Below are 19,752 nucleotides of genomic sequence, written 5' to 3' on the forward strand. Positions count from 1 at the left end.
ATGATAATAAAATCATGTTCAACCTTATCAAACAAAGAATAGTAATGTGAGCACTGTTTGAAACCAAATTCAGCCATTGTTGATTTTAATTTCTCCCATTGTCTAGGGACCTGTTTCAAATCAAAGACTTTTGTAGAAGATAATGTTTGTTTTGAAATATTTCTGCATACCCTCAAGAGGGGTCATATAAATAGTTTCTTAAAGATCACTACACAAAAAGGTATTATTCATATCCAATTAAAAAGTTTCTCAATTAAAAGCAACAACAAAAGAATTCACGCATCGAACAATGGGCATTTTGACCACTTATGAGAATTTTCATAAAAATCTAATCCTTTTTTTATGATTAAAAACCTTTAGCAACAAGTCTAGATTTATACCTCTCAATTGTTCCATTTGTATTTAATTTTAAACACCTATTTACATCCAACGTGCTTTCTATACTTAGTAAAATTACAAATAATCCAAATTTTATTATCAATAAAAGCCTTCATTTCGAGATCCATAGTCTATTTCCACTTAGGATCAAAGATGGCTTCTCTAATATTTTGGGGCTTAAGTAACTTGTCTAAGTTGTCCAACAAGTAGAGGCTTTCTTTAGATAGTTCTGTTGGTGGATAACACACAACACTTAGGGGATACATAATAGCAGTATTTCCTATAGAGACTTGATAGTTATGAAGGTAGGAATGGAGGTAGTGTCTTTTGCTTGCATGTCGTTTATTGGGAAAAACCTCATAATTTAAATCAGTTGTCTCTATTACAATGATAGGGTTAAAATACTGATTGTGTTGCTACATTGGTAACACTCAAATACATATTTAAAGAGACATTTTGAACCTCATCCTAGGGTGTCACCAAATGATTACCTTCACATATCTCAAGAAAATCATCGTATGCATCAAGTGATGGCACATATTTATAAGCAGATGAGTTAGAAGTATATGCAATAGACTGGAAAGAAAACACTGATTCATAGAAGACAACATTATACAACACAACTCAACAAAGCTTTCTAAATCTAGAACTTTATAACCCTTCTTATTCTCAAAATAGCCAAAAAAGTAGGAAAGTTTAACTTTAGGATGAAACTTATCAAGAGTGTTCAAGTTAGTAGCAAAACATAGGCACCCGAACACCTTTATTGTGTTTAATTCTTAATTTCGCCTATGGACAACCTGGAAGCGACTTTTCTTGTCAAGGAGAGGTGTTAAGAGTCTATTTATTATGATAATTGCTGCAAGCATTCAGTTCCCCAAGAGGTTACCGGGAGAGGAGCTTTGGAACATAAGGGCTTTAGCTACATTTAGGATATGACTATACTTACGCTTAACAATTCTATTTTGTTGAAGAGTATAACTACAAGAGGGTTGATGGAGTATCCCAAGCCCTTTAAAAAGATTAGTGAGAGATGATTTCACAAACTCATTTCCATTATCAAATCTAAAGAACTTGACTCTCCTATCAAATTGATTTTTAGCTAAGGCAATGAACTTTTTCAAACAGGTAAATACTTGATACTTATTTTCTATAAAGTAAACCCAAGTGACACAAGAAAAATAATCTACTAATGTAAGAAAATATCTAAAATAATCTATAGTTTCTACATGATAGGAACCTTAAACATCACAATGAACTAGTTCGAATATAGTTATTGATTTGTGAGCAATGAAGGGGAAAATGTGTTCTGGCTTTTCCAAATGGAGACTTACTCTGACATGCTAGACAAACCAAGATATTTCTTGAGGAGGTTTGACACTTTATGAGAGGGGTGTCCTTAATGAAGATGCCACAAGGTAAAACTATCATTTTTCGTAATGTTAAAACAGAAATTCAGCTTGAGACAAACTGGAAGTTATTGTACCTACTATCCTCTAACAAGTTTAGCTGATCCAAATGGACTTCCATCTAAAACACTTTGTATTATGGATGCGTCTTTCAAGAAATTTACAGTGACAATTTCTAGGAAAGAAAACCTACTGACAAATAGTAAGTTTAAATTGAACTCGGGAACAACTAGTACATCTTCTAAAACGATTTTGTCACTCATGTATCTTTTTTCTAATTCAACCACAATGACAAAATTTTTAGTATGAAGAGTAACACGCATATGACCAATTTCAATAGATTTAACATCACAAAATAACGCCCTGTCAGCTACCAAATGGTCTTTAGTTCCGGAGTCAACAATCCAATCATTATACATAGCCAAATTACACAACTGAGTGGAGAAGATACTTGCCACGTTGCGCCGAGAAGAGTCAATTTTCTCAAGCACAAGCCTAATCAATTCATCACAAATATCATATATTAAAGAAATTTTTGTGGAAGTATTATTAATAGAAACAAAAAAAAATTATTTATTTATATTAGTTCTTTTTTTTTTTTTTTTTTTTTCATAAGTACTCTTAAGATGTGTTTGTTTGAGGGTTTGGATTTTGGATTTGAATTTTTGAAGATTTGTAAGTATAAATTTTTAAGTTGTGTTTGTTTGAAGGTTTGAATTTTGTAATGATTATGTTGGAAAAATTATTATTATATTAGAAAAGGTAATGTATTTATGTGATAGTTTGAAACGAATGATATTTAAATATTGTTAAAATAAGTAAAAGTGAAAAGTGAGGTTGGAATTGATATTTTTAAAATATTTTTTTTTAAAATTTTTTTGGAGATATTATTATTATTTTTATTTTAAGGGTTTGTTTGTTTGAAGGTTTTGATATTGAATTGATATTTGAACGATGAAGGATTTAAATTTTAATTGCTGTGTGATGCGATAAAACAAAACGATTTACGTGATATTTTGAACGTAAAATTTTTTTGGCAATGTAACATCAAAAAGATAAAAAAATTTTGGCAATTTTTTTTGTTGCACCTTGATCTGCCGAACCTCTCTTCTTCCCCACTGAGACGCCGGTGTTGAGGACACCGCAGATCCGAAATCGAGATGCCGTAATAAGAATGGTGATTATTTATTGCCTCACCTACCGTCCAGTCTGTCAATCAGATCAGAGGAGAGGTGAGTAGACAGCCGATTCTCCCGACAAATTCTGCTTATAGCGAAGGCGAAAGGAAACCTACGGTCTAGGAACGTGGCTAGGTTATATGGGTAGGATTTTTAATTTGAATTTTGTACAGTATTTCAACAGTAAAATCGGGTAAGAATCCGTCAAACGAACACAGCCTTAATGTATTTTCACGTATTAGAGATTATTCCATAGAAAACAAGAATTCTATAAATTGATTTATCAAAAAAATTCAATAACCAAAACATGATTACAACATAGCATATGCTCTATTTTTCAGCAAGTTCAGGATCAAAAGGCATAAGAATTTTAACTTCTACAAAATTAAGTTTATTATCACCTTTTAGAGAAATGGTCATAGCTCTATTCTAAATAACAAAACTCCGACAACCAGAGTGCTCTCTTTTAAGAAGAATACTTCACTAATCTGAAACATACCAACCGAGTAAATGCTCTCTCCCGCCTGCCCTCTTCTTTCCCAACTTTTTAGATCTCCTTTCCTTTTATCTAATTTAAAAAATTTGTATAGACTAATAATTAAAAATAACTGTACATTACATAAAAAATATCAACTTCAATTATTCTTTTTGTATTTTATTTTTATTAGGTGATAATTATTGTATGTAATATTTTATATGAAAAATAAAAAGATTTTAATAAAAAATTGTGACATTGTATACTAAAAGAATTGAAGATTAAGAAAAACAAACCAAAATACAATATGTTAAATCTTGTAGCTCCAAACATTTTGTTGTTCTTTTGAAGTTCTTCTTTATTTATTAAATTTTTTACTTGAATATTAAATATAATATTTTATGAATTAAAATAATACTACCTTCGTCTAGTTTTAAGGATCTTATTTACTTTTTGCACATTGATCTTTGAATATTAATTATTATATCAAAATATAGAATAAATTAAGAAAAAATTGCAAAAATACTTGTGTTATTGTCTTATAATACTAATATAAGAACATTTGTATAAAAAAGTTATACAAATATAAATATAAAGATATTTTTAATATTAAATACAATAACATAAAATATAAATGTGACCTTAAGGCGAACGAAAGAAGTATATTTTTATATGGAATCAGTATAGTTGGACAAAAGAAACTTAAAATCATAACATTAAAAGAATATAATCGAATTCACTTTTTTTTTTTTTTTTCATCACAATATTTTACTCATTGTTAAACTTCACATCATTATGATTATTCAATACTTGCTTCAAATCTGATTTGTTTGTTTTTTACACATTAATATTCATAGTTACTATCTAATTTGGCAGCTCATAATCAAATGAAAGGTTGGATTGACTTATATTTCCTTTACATTTAATTTCAGTATTTTTATTGAACAGTTAGAAAGTTTTTAATAAAAATATATCATTTTTTAATAAAAAATATATTAAAATATTATTTTCACAACTAAAACCAAATTACAAGGAGATTATACCCAATTTTTAGAGGTTATGTTGATGAGATATATCTTATAATTTCTTCTTTAAAACATCAGTTTATGTTAAGCTATGCTATTAATTTTTTGTTGATATAACTCTTTTTTATTTTTTTATTTTTTTTTACAACAACAATTATTTTAATTAATCAAACTTCATAGTTTTGTGGTTCCAATCCTATAATTAGCATTATGAATTCAACAAAATCTTAACAAAGTACAATTTTATAGAATTATAACAGTAACATTATAAATTACAATCATATTTGTGATAATCAATAAAATATTTGCAATGAAACATTGTTATCATATAACTTATTTACATAGCATAATTGTCGCAACATCCCATAAACTTAGCAAGATCAACCATATTTATTTTGTGTTTGCTTTCAATTTTTAACATTCATGTCAATTATCATATACTACTCTCAATAAAAATATGATATTTTATATCAAAAATTATTTGAAAAACAACAAATAGTAACTATATATTTTAAATAATATTTTCACAATTTTCAACAAAACTTATTAAATACTAAAAGAATTACAACCTTACATTTACAGTATTTGATATATTTATATATATATATATATTCCATTTACAATTATTGAATTTAAATTCAAATAACTATATTCAGTGTGAATATTCTTACAAGAAAGACACATAGAAGGTTAGTAAATACTAAGAATATGAGAGCAAGAAAAACCCCCCAATCCAATGAATATAAATAATCAAAGTAAACTAATTAATATCAACACAAGGCAAAAACAGACCTCCATGAATGCATGCAATGCAAGCTTCAAAATCGATTCATCAAAAACTTGATCTGATGTTGTTAACTCCTTGTCTCAAGGGGCGTGGATGGAATCAGTAGAAACTGCCTTTGATGCATCTAGATAGTTGAGCCGGCACGTTCCGAGAAGGAACTCCGGCAGCTCTTTTTCAGTATTACCCTGCAGAGCACAATAATCAGATCCAGTCGATTGAATGTGATGTTTTATATAAAGAAGCCGATGAAAAATGGTCTTGCCTGGAGCAAGAATGCCATTTCGACGACAAGATTGTTGAGATATCCGAGGACAAGGCTCACCACGCCCCTCGCCACTGTTGATGAGCCAACGTCGATACACACCTGATGATAAGTGGCGAAGAAGATTTATGGTTAGTATATTTGAAATAAGACACTACATCTTGCGCGCGGCTTTTGGATAAATAGAGTCGATCATATATATATATATATATATATGGATATATTTTGTGCAGAACTTTACCTCTAAGTAGTTCTTCCCTCGAAAATATTTGGTTTCAAGAGCTTGGCCTATCAAACAAGACTTCTTCCCGACACTCTGCTTCACAATCCAAGATCCCTGTCGATGATGTTTTAACGAATGTGTGACTTGTAGGAGGTGATGATGTATGTTATAGAGCTAAAAAAACAGAGGATTATCCGAACCTTCGAAATGTAGGGGATCAGTTTCAATCTTGAGTTCCTAAAGGTGTCGTCTGAATTGACAAAGCGTTCCAACAATGGTATTTTCTCTATGGGAGTTCTTAGCATATAATATAAGGCCAAATTGTACATTGTTGCGCCTGGAACCTGATTGGATTATCGAATAATGTAAATATTTCTAACTCTCAAGAAGAATACGAAGAGAAGCCATCGGGTACTGACCTGAATGTTGATGACAAAGAAGAATTCTGGCCCTCCTAGAGAAGCATATTTCTGTACAATTTACTACTGTAAGAGACTCGAATATATAAGACATGCATTTGTTTTTAAAACGAACATTTTCTTGCCTCATGCGACGGTCTATCAATATCAACATAAATGATTTCATCAGCCTCATTTTAGTTACATGGAAAGATTGTGTCTATTGAACCTGAACAATGCTTCCTTGTCGACCGGCAATATCATATTCAGGTTTGTCGGATTGCAGCCAGTCTGCAGCAATCATTTCCAGCAAAGTGCCACTTGCCTTGACCTGAAAAAACAGAGATTTTCTTCTCAGAAGCCGACATAATTGGATGATTGCAATGATCTTGACAAAAAATGAAGCCATCGAAACAGGCTACTATTCTTCAATCAAAAGCATCATTAAACTTGTTGTATGAAGTTAAAGTGCAACCTTGTGATTGTCGACAAGGTAATTATTTCCGCGGATAAGGAAAGAAGAAGGATCAGCAGATGACCAGCTACAAGGCATGTTGTGACTGGAATCTTTCGGGAGTGTTGAGCCATAGCTCAAGCATACACTTTCTTCCCGAGATATATCCTGCAGTTCCATGTAGCCTTTTTTCTGGCCTACAGAGATAAACAATTCCGAGTCCTTAGTCCTAACACATTTGTTTGCTTAACTAACAGTATATTTATTACATTTTTCGGCATAGACTAACCTGCAAGGCCGTGTAACTTTTTCACGAAATTGGCAGCAGATGACAATTTTGGTTGCACATCCTCCTATACATCAGCACAGAAAAAATAATCGTATAAGAGGGTAAAGTACTGATGTATCTGAAAAGAAATTTCGAGGTGAAAGTTAAGAGAAGCACCACATAAGTATATTCTGGACTCATTCCCGTCTGCCAGTCAACTTCAGAAGTGTCGTCATCAGAAGGCTCAGGCACGTCAAAGAACTCATCAGCTGCATCACTTAATGCAGATAGTGTAGAAGCTTCGGATAGCTGCGGTCTCAACTGTTCATTTTCCAAGTCCTTCTGTTCCTCTTTCAAGACAAGTTCTCTCTTAATTGCCTCGATGTTACTCTCAGAAACCACCCTATCCAGAGATGGCTCTGCAGAAACATATTCTCCAATTGTACTCCCTGATTGTACTCGGTATAGTTCTCTCAGTGCTGCCGAAAAGAAGGTAATAGTTTAGGCGAATTAAAGCTGGAAATAAGATGAGTTTCAGTAGAAAATGTTTCTTCACCTGCAATTTTGTTGAGCATCTGGATGGTGACAAATCTTGCAGATGATCTTTTCAAATAGGACTTCCAGAACTTCCAATCGATAGCAAGCATGTGCTTTATAACACATTGTTTGCCTTGCTGAATAGGAGAGATCAAATATCCTCCACCTGAGGTGTGTGTACATATATCGATTAATCTTGAGGGATAACTTAAAGTAAATATGAATAAGTGATATATATATATACAGTTGAAAAGTACATTACTTTGAAGGCAAGCGCGGACATATCCAGGCTGGGGAGGACACTTTCTGTTGACCACAGAATGGTATAGGATCACTGCAACCAAAATGAAAAAATTGAGTCAATTATCTAGTGTATATATGCACTTGCCAGGTTTTAAAGTACTACCATATGTGCCGTCATCTTCTCTTCTCCAGTACCGTCGCAGCAAGAGGTCTCTCCGTTTGGTTCCCCTGCAGATACCATGATCAACCACACACTTTCATAAACTTATTTGTTGCTGGTTATAAAACTGAGTACTGACCATGGTAGCCAATGGTTATAAAGCTGAATATGAATTATATCTGTATGACCATCAAGGTTTTCGACCACACTGCCCCGGTAGAAAGAGAAATCCCACCTGCATATAAAAAGTACTCAATCCCTTAACAAAACTAGTTTGAAACAAGCAATATTCAGGTGAATGCAAGTATTATACATATAAATAATGCATTCAGCCTTAAACATATTATAATTGATTTCCACCTGCATGTAAAATATTTTATACATATTATAATTGATGCTGCATTGCAATTGATCTGAAGCTACCAATTTGTGTAAAAGGAGAATGATCTAGTCGGCTTACTCTGTTCTGGAAGCACCAAGCGACATTATAGTGCGGAAGACGGATTCTGGAGCTCCATCAATGACTCCAACAGCCATTACAGCAGCATTTTCATCCCAATGCTGAGAAGAACAGTTCAAAAGTTTATGAAAAAGATAAGGCACGAAAGCAAGTTAAGAAATTTTTACACGAGTGCATGTAGTAGTATATATGTATTCCTACCTTCCCACTAGAATTTTTATCTCTTGCTTCTTTGAAGATGCGTAATCCTAAGAAGGAAATATAAGTTAGATATCAGTAGTAATTTTCAATATCTACAAAATTTAACACCAAAAGTATTAAGGGAATCATTTTTACCATTCTGGCAGCCAAATATCTTCCAAGGCGAAGGTGCTAGCACATCAGATGTCATTGCATTCACATGCATAGATGTGGAAGTCCAGTCCACTGATCTCGACCTCTTGCTCAGCATTCTCTTTGATACAGTCATGCTGTTAGATAACATGTTAGTATAAGATTCTTTGATCCATTTAAACAAGAGGAAACAAGATCTAGCTATCTAAATTAACTTAGCTCTCTTAACCAGCAAACTTAATAAAGCGTTTCGAAAGCTACTCTGAGTGCACAATAAAATTGAAAACAAATTATCATATTGCTATACAACTTGTCATAATAACCGAACATCCTTAGAGTATTCACTTTGAAATAGTTGTGTCTTGGGATGGAGGCTGAGAGGATAATGCAAACCTGAAAGGCTGCCATTTACGTTCCGAGTAGGATGTTTTTTCCTGGTTCAGTGCAGTATCCTTCAGCGCGTGAATCCATCTAGCTGCTTCTTCTGAACTAGTAACTCCCAACTGCAAAATTTAAGAATTGTTACCCACCTGAATGATGAGCAATATTTTCTGATCTTTGAATAAGGCGGGAGCATACCTTTATCCTATCGTTATGATTAGAGGTATTGTAAATGGTAAAAGTGAAAAATATCTGCAAGTTAATTACAAGATATTCGTATGAGCACATTAACAAAAGAATTATATCTTTCATATTCTTCTTGTATGTAGATTGTATGAATAACTTTTTTTCCAACTCATACTTTTCTGTGATGGCTCTCTCTTCCATTGTCCACGACACGAATGCAGGAGTCTATTATTGCACTTCTCAATGGCTCCTGACAGGAATAACCAATCAACATAAGGCCTAAGTGATAATTGGGTTGAATATACTCATTTTGTAAATTACAGAGAGATCCCATAAATAGCATATATCATGTGGTTAAAAAATGATGCATCATTAGTCATTTATATTTATATTGCATTAAACATGGCTGTTCCATTAAAGTCTTAGAATAGAACGAATCAATAATTTGATTTAGATTCTGATACTAGGCACAAAGTTCAATAGGCAATGACAAGATGTAAACAAGAAAAAAGGTAGATTTTCCTTTCATAGTCAATTTAATTTTCCTTTGAATATTCGATACGTAGCATGAACATCACATATGACCACAATGGCGCATGGCTACACAGAGCTTAGTTTATGCACGAAAAATCAACCTCCTCAATTATCTTAATCTCGAGATAATTATTAATTCATTAACAGAACTATTCCATAAAATCTGAATTTCCTCTTCCAGAGATATCCAAATAGGCAATGAAGATCAAATCTAACAGCAGTATTCATATCTATTTCTTAAACACATAGTTATTCCTTTCGAATCCCTAATTGATCTCTCACACAAGCCATTATCAATCACATCTATCAACATCATTCGATACGAAAATGACAAACAAGAAGAGACGTTCAATACCTCATCCTCGGACTTGGGAATCGCTTTGAAACTCTTGAGGATGTTGTCCTCCAGAATGAAGAATGTTTTGCGTATGTACTGCAGCCCAAAACGATTGTGTCGAAACAGGTAAAGCCACCCCTTCATTTTGTCTTCGATCTCCACCATTCCCATCTTCCTTCCTTTTGGCTCAAATTCCCGACAGCTCAGCTGATTGACGATCGAATTGATTCTCTGATCCCAAAAACGGGAATCAGAGAATCGGGTTGAGAATCAGAATGCAACCAGAAATGAAAGAAACCTTCCCTTTAGCTTCAATTAGTTTTCTTCCTTCGTCTTCCGTCTTCCTTTTTGTCTTTGTTTTTTTGTCTGTTCTTCGCGCTTTTCCCGTTTTGTGTCTTCCCTCGTTTATAGACATGCTAACGGACACCATGTGGTTTTACCATTTTACCCTTCGTGTTCTTAACGGACATCGTAATTCGCCATTATTTATGGTTTTCGGCTTTTTCGCCCAAACATAAATTGAAAAAAAAGTATATAAATTATATATTGTTAAAAAATATCATTAAATATATAATATTGAATACTAACATTTTTAATTTATATTATTAGTTAAATTAACTTAAAATAGAATAGGAAATTAGACTATTCATATTGTGACACGATCAATTTTTTTTATATTTTTTATCTTGCATGTGTCAATATGCATATATTGTATAAAGATATCACAATTGCAGACACTTAAAATGTGTCATTATCAATTTTTTTATTTTTTTCTATTTTTATTATCTTGTTGTTCTTAGCAAGAGCTAGCAACTGATTATGGCTCAGCCCCTGAGTATATATTTTAAAATATTATACATTATTATTATTAAAATTTATATTTTAGTTTATATTTTTTTATTCGTAATTATTCAATTTAATTTTAAAATTAAATTTTAAACTATAATAATTTTTTTTTATATTTCTTCTTCGTAATCATGTATCATACTATATTACCAAATTTAATTGTCGTCTATATTTTTTTTCTCATACGCTGTCGCTTCCGGATAGTCCATCTTTCATCTTCTTTTTTTGAATGGACATTGCCCAAAACGTTCAACCTCTTGTCCAATTGACGTCAATATGTCATATTATTTTAAAAATACATTTTAACCATGTGTTTATAGGACCTATAATTTATATTTGCTCAGAGCCCAAAAAAATTCTAGACAGTCCGGTTGTGATAGAATATGCAACTATTGATCCCATCCGGTAAGTGTGAAGTTGGATTGAGATATGCAAACAAACACAGTATGAGGTGGGTTCAAATCCTCTTGTTTCAATTTCTTCTGTGCCCTCTATTTTATCTAATCAAATAAAGCTCTCTATATAATACTATCTATTTAATTAATTCATTAAAAATCAGTTTTATTTAAGAAATTCGTTTAAATTATTATTATACCCTTACAAAATAAACGTTAATAAGTGTTTTTTGATCTTTTTTTTCTTTTTTTTCGAGATCGGTTAGACGTTGTCTCTCGCTATCTCTCTTGTTTGTTGTCGTCAAAGATTTTCTTGTTGACTCCCGCGGTCTTTCTTGTTTGCTGCCATTTAAGATTTTTTTCGTTGCTGAATCGATGTCTACCTCTTCTTCCTCTGGTACTATTTCATTCTCACTTAGATTTTTTATGTTTAGTGTTAGAATTTTAGTGTATTCTGTGATTTTTTGTATATTTAAATATAATTTATTATGTAAATCTAATGTGAAATGACAATGGGAATAAAATTTATGTGGGAAGGACTTAAGTGTCCTATTGCCATAGGTCATTTAGCCATGACCATCAATCTAGAACTTTCTATAAATAAAAATACAGTTTAATACAATTATATTTTCTAAAAGCTTTTACTATATTTCTTTTGTTCATCTATTTTTTTGATTTTATTAGCTGAAATCAAGAATTGAATATTTGTATTATCCTAATATAAATTTTGTGTAACCCGAGATAAGTAAGGATCAAAATATTGTATTCGGAAAGTGAACTCTACATGATACAAAGATTTGTCCGGCCATATTCGTTGAAAACCCTAGTTTTCATATCAAGTACCAACACTTAGTTGATTTTTGTTCCTTCAAATCAAATCAGACGGGTTGAAAATATTTTGAACCGAATCCAAAATAAAAATAAAAATAAATTAAAAAAAAAAAAACTCAAATTAATATACAAGTTGAATTTCCACTAAAAATAATGTTATTACTTTTATAGGAATTTATATGGATTACTTTTATAGGAATTTATATGGATCCTGCAATTATTGCGTGTTGCAATTTTTTTTTTTTTTTTTCATTTTAATTGGTATTAGACTAATTATTATTATTTTTTTTCATTTTAATTGGTATTAGACTAATTATTATTATTTTTTTTATAGGATTCTTCGTACAGTTGTATCACATGTCATCAACAAATCAAATGGGATAATTTGGAAATTTGTAGTAAATTAAAAAATAATACTCCCTCCGTTCGCTTACAAAGTTTATATGTTTCTATTTTGGGACGTCCAATTACAAAGTTTACATTTCATTAAATACCCTACTTTTTTTTTCACAAATACCCTTACTTTACATCACATTATTACTTTTACAGAAAAAAGTAAAGGCAAAAATGTCATTACACTACTTTTAACTACTCACTATAATTAAAGTACTATTATTTCTTAAACACCGCCCAAAATAAATCTAACCCTTGTAAATGAACGGAGGGAGTAGTATTTTATAGTTAGTGAAAATATGTAAAATTTTTTGACATTTTTGCTTTTCACTTTTTTTATAAAGTAATTGTATATGATGATATTTGTAATTTAAGAAAAAAAAATAAGGATATTTTGGTATTAGGAAAGAGAAGGATACTTCGTAATTTAAAATTATAAATTAGATTTATTTTAAAAATTTTCTATGAAATTTTGGAAAATATATATAATTATGATTATTGAAATATATATCAATTTATTATTTTTATAGGTTTTCAATCATTTCGTAAAATATTAAAATTTGATTATTTTTTTATAGGTTTTGATATTTTTGTCTTTTATACTTATATATAAATTCAATATATAATGAGATATTTGTAATTTATGTAAAAATTAAAAATAAAATTTGATATTTGTGTGTGATTAATTTTACTAAAATAAATAATATATACTTCTGAGTAAGATAGTGCGAAAATAATAAAAAAAAAAAAAAAAAAATTGAGTTGTGATTAATAGAGTATTACCTTTGTGATCCAAATATGTGCTCAAACTTTTACGTCTAAATTTTAACATGGTGCGTGCTTTTTATTGTTTTTGCATTTTATAGTTAAAAAAATATAAAAAGTAATACTTCTTTATTCTCCTTAAATTGGTGTCATTTCTTTTAGGCACACATATTAAGAAATATTGGATTATATAGTTAATTGATTTGGTTAAGTGATGTAATATTTATAATAAAATATTATTTTAAATATTTTTTATTTGATAGATTAATAAAATAAATGTTATTAAAATATTTTTTATTCCAAATTTTCGGTATGATATGATACTATATCGAATTCCTTTGGTATTGTAAACAACATACAATTTGATGTATTTAAAATATATAGAAAATAAATCCCCTAATACGTCTCGTCATTTCAAACCCCCACAAAACATTAAGTATCGGAGAATTTAACAGAGCGTTTAGAAAACATATCTCCTGAAATTTACAGAAATGTGAGGTGCATAGTTTGTGAAGCAAAACTTACTATTTATAACAACCTACCTACCGTTCTACAAACCTACTACGAGCACGAACCATCATCTATCATTCTACAAACCTACCTTGAACACGAGCCCCCACCTATCATGCTACAAACTTACCGGGAGCACAAACCTACCCTGAACACGAGCCCTCACCTATCATGCTACAAACTTACCAGGAGCACAAACCTACCCTGAACACAAGCCCCAACCTATCATGCTACAAACTTACTAGGAGCACGAGCTCTACCAGTTTATAAAACCTATCACGAGCACGAGCCCTCACCTATAGAGGCCAATATACTCAACGCGAAGCATTTTTTCAACAATACAAACAACTTTTAGATAGAAAAGTTCATACGTCACTTTGTAATGAATTGATTGAACATATATGTGAGCAATATAGTAATTCACATAATTAATCACATTGTATAATTTTTGTATTTAATGTAATATTTATTTTAATTTAACATTGTATAATTTTCATATTTAATGCAATGTTTGTTTTAATTTAACATTTTGTAATTTTTGTATTTAATCTAATACTACTTGTAAAAAAAGTTGTTAATAATAAATTATTATTTATTATAATTATAAACACATTATTAGTAATTATAAATAATTATGTAAATAACAATAAAAGTTGAATGTGAATTGTTGATATAAAAAATTGTTTAAAATAATATGAAAAATAAAATTTTTAAAAAATATTTTTTTGGAATAGAAAATAAAATTATAGATTGATATAAAAATATTGTAACAATTGCATTTGTAATCTATTATTACATTTTTATGTTAAATTGAGGTATAAAAATAACATATAATAAATTTAAAATAGAAAAATAAAATTTACATCAATTTAAAATAAGAAAATAATAAATTATCTATGTGTCCACTTTAGTGGCACTGACATGACAAATAGTGTCCTCCGACATGCCATGCAAATGATGCCAAGCAGACATCTCTGACATCAGGGACTAAATATGCCAAACTTTTTCCCTTATGAAATTATTTCCAAGCAGACATCTTCGACATCCGAGACTAAATATGCAAAACTTTTTCATTTATGAAACTATTTCCAAGCAGACATCTCCGACATCAAGGACTAAATATGCAAAACTTTTTCACTTATGAAACTATTTTATGACAACTGAGGCTGTTGTTCCTTATATTTCATTGATTGGGTTGTGCATTCATTTTGAAGAAGATTACTCTTGATCGTGAGAATCCTCGAGGGATTTATTTCTTCCAACTAAATTGAAGTCCTACTCATAATTGCAAGAAATTTCAAAAGCCACATCGAATTTGAACCCATATAACAAATTCACTAACACCACTAGGTCATCTCTTTCAGGACGGGTAATTGTATATTGCATAGCTTTTATGTGGTATATCAGTTTGTGCCGAAACAAAACCAAAAGCTCGATGCAGGCAACTATCTAGATTAAATACACCGTACCTCCAACCATAAAAGTCGATACAGGGCCATGTCAAAATGGTGTCTCTTAGTATGGTGCATGTTTTACAAATTTTGTCCCGTTTTGGCGGCTAATCCGAATGTATAATGTTCTGCGAGCGGATTGTTGTAATTTCGAGCTGCTTCCTGTCACAGGCAAACCAACCTGGCACGAAAATTAGTCATGTAAAAAATGACATGAAATATCGAAATATGAACTCCAGTGCAAGAACATTAGAGCATTGCGGATAATTCATAATTGTCATAAACAAGCACAATAAGCAAATACCTTGCTAGGCAAGGCAAGTCAAGTCATTTCCGTATGGAAAGATCGATGTGCAGATATGCAACACAAGTGATGAAGAAGAGGAAAAATGCTGAAGCCAGCATCAAGGGTTCCGCGAGCATGAATATTGGATTGAACTTGTAATGCACCTGCACGACAAAATTGCGAAATTGATGCTGATAAGGGTTGTGTTTTAAGGAGGTGAAAATTAATTGTGGTTGAAACTATATTCCAGCCATTCATGAATGAGTAGTATCACAGTAGGGGGAGACCAACCAAGTTAATTGCATCGATCAATTACCTGGAAAGGAACATTGTGCTCGGGTACTACATTTCTCTTTTCCAAGACCACTACAGTTCTTCCAATAACATCCAGGTAAGAGTATTTTTTCTGTCAAAATAGCAAAATGGAAAAGAATCAGTATGGAATGGTTAACACGTTAGAAGTAGACAAAAGAAGGCAGTAGTCAAGGCAAATCATGATATTGCAGATAAAGGGGAAATAGATTTGAGAAAGGTGGTGTTGCAAGAGACGGTGCTTGCTCCACAGTGTTGAAACTTAACAGATTTCTTGAGAAAAAATTATAGAATTTTCAAAAGTTGAAAAACTTCCAACCAGTATGCTGACAAGAGATTCGATTCTTGAAAGTGATAGAAGTATAGTCTGGAATTAGGAAAAGAGATTTTTTGAAACAATAAAGCACATGATTCAAGTGTAATTTCTGTGGATAAATGAAAACAATAGTATATAAAAAAAATAGTGAAAAAATGAAGCCGTTTAATTAAAATTGAGTTAATTTAATAAAGTTACCTCTAATCTTTGCTCAACTGCAAAAGGGACTTCGGCAGAAGGATCCTTTGACCCCTCAGGAAGGACAACCTAAAAACAGAGTTCTTGCATTGGTGAATTTACATTTTTTTTACCTTAAGGAAACCAAAATGGAGAAATTCTTGAATAATAAAAACACATTTTAATAAAATCATCATACGCACTTTGACTGTTAACTTGTCAACTATAGTATCAGAAATAGCACACCCAAAGCTGTAATTCAGGTATCGAATACCAGCAGCTGACTCAAAAAGGAAGTCCTGTAGTGGGACGCCGTATCCAATGATAAAAGTTGCTTTCCAGCCGCCAAATAAAGGATACCGTGGCTCTATTAATAGCTCAGACTGCATAAGACCATAAGATGAAATTCAAATAATTTTCATTTTGTCTTGTTATTTATATAACACTGGCTACAGTTCCAATATTATAACAATTTACATCAGAAAGAAAATACACAAAATATGTAGATCTGACAATTTCTGTGGTAGAACATGCATATATTCAGTGTTCATATATGTGCATACATATAGAACCTTTACTAATTTGTAGAAAAGTTTTAGTTGCTACCTTCATGATTTCCTATAAAAATAACTATTTCCGCTAACAAAATATACCTTTACTAATTTGTAGAAAAGTTTTAGTGCTACCATTCTGTTCGTGGAAAACAGTTCTCCAGGATGCATAAAAGTGATTTATTGGCTTAATTTATTTCTTGGTTTCATACAACTAATCATCAACTAGTAATTCTCCATATAGATATTTAAGAAAAAAGGCACATGATAATGAAATGAAACAAACCCCAGCCCCAAGCAACTATAATGCAGAATGATATCAATTTGTACCCACAAAAGAACCGTGTTATATCAGTTCTGCCGCATTATAGTTACTAGTCAAATTTTGGAGTAGAGTGACGTAATATTGGTTACAAATTACTTAAAGTTCGACAATTCAAAAGAATTTTAAGTACACATGAAAAAGATTATGAATGAGATGGTAATAAAAAAACTAATCCTTCTAGAATGAGAATCGCGTTCCCAAGACTTAGCACTGTGAATTCAACAGCCTTAAACCAGCTTGTCCTGCACAGGTAATAACAAAACTACAAAAGGGAGAATACAGCTTACCTTCTTGGAACTAGTGCGTAACCGTGATGATGATATATTACCAATATCATCCCTGTAGTACACAGAATGAACACGTGGGGGTAGCTCAGCAAGAAGATGCTTGAAAGAAGATCCACCAGCTATAGGTCTGGATTGATAGTCAACCCTGTGAAAAATAGATAACATAGAGTTGAAAGAACAGACAGGTAGACAACAGCCATTTTCAGTTCAAAAATGGAAGATGATACAGATAAAAGTAAAATCACTACCCACAAATGTATTTTGTCACTATTCTTAAATATCCTTTGGTCCATATATTAAATAAAACAGAAATTAAAAAAACAACAGCAACAAAAATCACATATTACCATATGTGATGAGACAGTCTAGAGAAATGTATGGTCATTGAAAATATTCTGAAAACAAATTCTGTTACAATATTTGTAAGCCTCACCTTGAGAAAATACCTTTATGCTTTGCACCAGCATGAGCTAACGTATAATGCTCAGTGACTTGAACACTTCCCCAGTGGGATATTTCAATTTCACGTTCTAGTTCTTCCACAACAGCAAATGGGTGATTGTTTTCAGAATGTATGATTATTGGGGAGTATGAATAAGGTTTGCGGTCTTCATATGGCCCATATCTTAGCTCAGTACCACTCTGGTGGGAGGGTTCAACTTGTGTGAATGATTCAACCTTGTTACTCGGAACTTTAACCACTGTTGCCTGATGTTTGATATGATATGGTGACAGAATAATTGCACTGTCGTGGTAATAAACCAACTGGGAATCTGACTGGCTTATCTCTGCAGGAAAGGGTTCAAGAGAATGCGTTAAGATGTAAAATATTTCTAGAGTGGTAGAATCACCCTTTCCTAATTGGGTGGCTAATGATACAGCATAGTATTTGGTTCCGTTAGGTGCATCAGGTTGCTCTGCTGGATTGACTTGAAGGGGAACGTATGATTTCTTCTTCCTCTTTCCAACAGCTACAGCAGCTTTAACCAGTGCCAGATGGTTAAACTGTGCAGGTGGAAATGCAAGCAAAACTTCTGAAGCTGGAGCATCGTTGATATTTTCTACCTACACTAACACAATTGAGCATGTGAAAACAAACCCATGAATTTCGGAGCTTTGTGCTAAGATTGCAAAACTGGAAAACCAAAACCAATTGTGTTTTAGTTGGTTTCAGTATTTTACTTCTATTTTTAATTTTGTTGGTTTACCATGCAACCATTGCTATTCTCTATAAAAGGGCATTATTTCTACAAACAATATCATATCCAAACCACTATTAAAACCAAAACCAAACTCCAAACGAACACAAGCCAATTTATTACAAATAACATAGTCCATTGCTAAGAAAATGGTGTTCATCCACTCTATTCTTCTCCAAAGTACAGAAAAGTTGAATAACATCACCCGTGAATTTTAATGAGAAACAGATTTGCCATTTGAAATTTGCCTAACTACATTGCACTTGAGTGAATTAACGCCTGTAACTTTAATTCTTTATAAAATTACCAATTTAAATTGCATCAATTCAATGAAAAATATACGAATAATAGAAATCAAGAAGCATTTATCTAGGTTTCAGACAAGGGCAAGAAGCAAGTAAATTGCCCAAACACACAGTGCACAACGTTTAAAAAAATAAGCACGATAAATTGCCCATATTCAGTCGAATCAAAACAGATGTGAATCGAAAATTACCTTCAATGTCAAGTAAACTCTAACGATGTGCGAAGTCAAATCAATCTGCACCAAATTGAATCAAAGACGACGGATCACATCTTCATCATCACAAAGCAAATAATCATGACAAAATTGAAGCGAACAACGTGGGAAAAACGGCATCAACATTTCCGCAACAACATCGAAACCCATAATAAAAGCCACAAACAGAAGGGAAAAGATAATTAACCTGGCGCTCAGCGTGGAGGATCTGGAGGTCAGAAGGAGGCGATGAAAAAGAGGTCTTGAGAAGCAACAAGATGGAGACGACCAAGACAGGGAAAAATGCCGCTGCCATCTCCCAAGCTGTGTCTGCACACTGCAATGAAATGAAATGAGTGACGACGCCACAGTCAACTGGTTCAAGACTGAACCAGGCCAAGGCGAACGTGGGCCCGACCCTATAAAGTGGGCCTACGGAAGCCCAATAACCTAATTTGGGCTTGTAATTGTCTACGCTAAAACAAAATAATCCAACTATAACTTCGATCATATGGAATTTAGTTTTATGCAATTTAATACAGGGTTAAGTGTTTTTAAGTGAAATGATTTTTCATAAACAT

General features: G+C 32.0%; 2 protein-coding genes across 3 annotated transcripts; both read right to left on the reverse strand.

Annotated features, from left to right (window-relative positions):
- Positions 1 to 5,186: 5,186 nt before the first annotated feature.
- Positions 5,187 to 10,473, reverse strand: LOC127244975 (protein ENHANCED DISEASE RESISTANCE 2-like). The gene is made up of 20 exons (XM_051265602.1): positions 10,047 to 10,473; positions 9,333 to 9,407; positions 9,170 to 9,223; positions 8,984 to 9,093; positions 8,594 to 8,727; positions 8,459 to 8,505; positions 8,258 to 8,358; positions 7,937 to 8,032; positions 7,801 to 7,865; positions 7,657 to 7,728; positions 7,414 to 7,560; positions 7,035 to 7,336; positions 6,879 to 6,942; positions 6,611 to 6,786; positions 6,365 to 6,466; positions 6,157 to 6,207; positions 5,938 to 6,081; positions 5,756 to 5,851; positions 5,515 to 5,616; positions 5,187 to 5,437 (listed from the first exon to the last, which is right to left on the reverse strand). Exons 1-20 carry the CDS (start codon positions 10,197 to 10,199, stop codon positions 5,333 to 5,335), a joined length of 2,196 nt encoding a protein of 731 aa, XP_051121559.1. The 5' UTR covers positions 10,200 to 10,473; the 3' UTR covers positions 5,187 to 5,332.
- A 4,628-nt stretch (positions 10,474 to 15,101) lies between these two features.
- On the reverse strand, positions 15,102 to 19,522 carry LOC127245043 (dolichyl-diphosphooligosaccharide--protein glycosyltransferase subunit 1B). 2 transcript variants are annotated; one of them, XM_051265687.1, is made up of 9 exons: positions 19,380 to 19,522; positions 19,169 to 19,213; positions 17,907 to 18,538; positions 17,474 to 17,618; positions 16,514 to 16,693; positions 16,332 to 16,400; positions 15,822 to 15,911; positions 15,524 to 15,669; positions 15,102 to 15,381 (listed from the first exon to the last, which is right to left on the reverse strand). In XM_051265687.1, the coding sequence occupies exons 1-8, from the start codon at positions 19,485 to 19,487 to the stop codon at positions 15,547 to 15,549; spliced, it is 1,392 nt and encodes a 463-aa protein (XP_051121644.1). In that variant the 5' UTR covers positions 19,488 to 19,522; the 3' UTR covers positions 15,102 to 15,381; positions 15,524 to 15,546. The 2 variants fall into 2 exon arrangements, with proteins under 2 accessions (XP_051121644.1, XP_051121643.1); XM_051265686.1 differs by having other exon boundaries at positions 15,102 to 15,400.
- Positions 19,523 to 19,752: the final 230 nt, after the last annotated feature.

The sequence above is a fragment of the Andrographis paniculata genome, unplaced genomic scaffold (genome assembly GCF_009805555.1).
Source record: "Andrographis paniculata isolate CXL003 unplaced genomic scaffold, ASM980555v1 Contig21END, whole genome shotgun sequence".
Lineage (NCBI taxonomy): Eukaryota > Viridiplantae > Streptophyta > Magnoliopsida > Lamiales > Acanthaceae > Andrographis > Andrographis paniculata.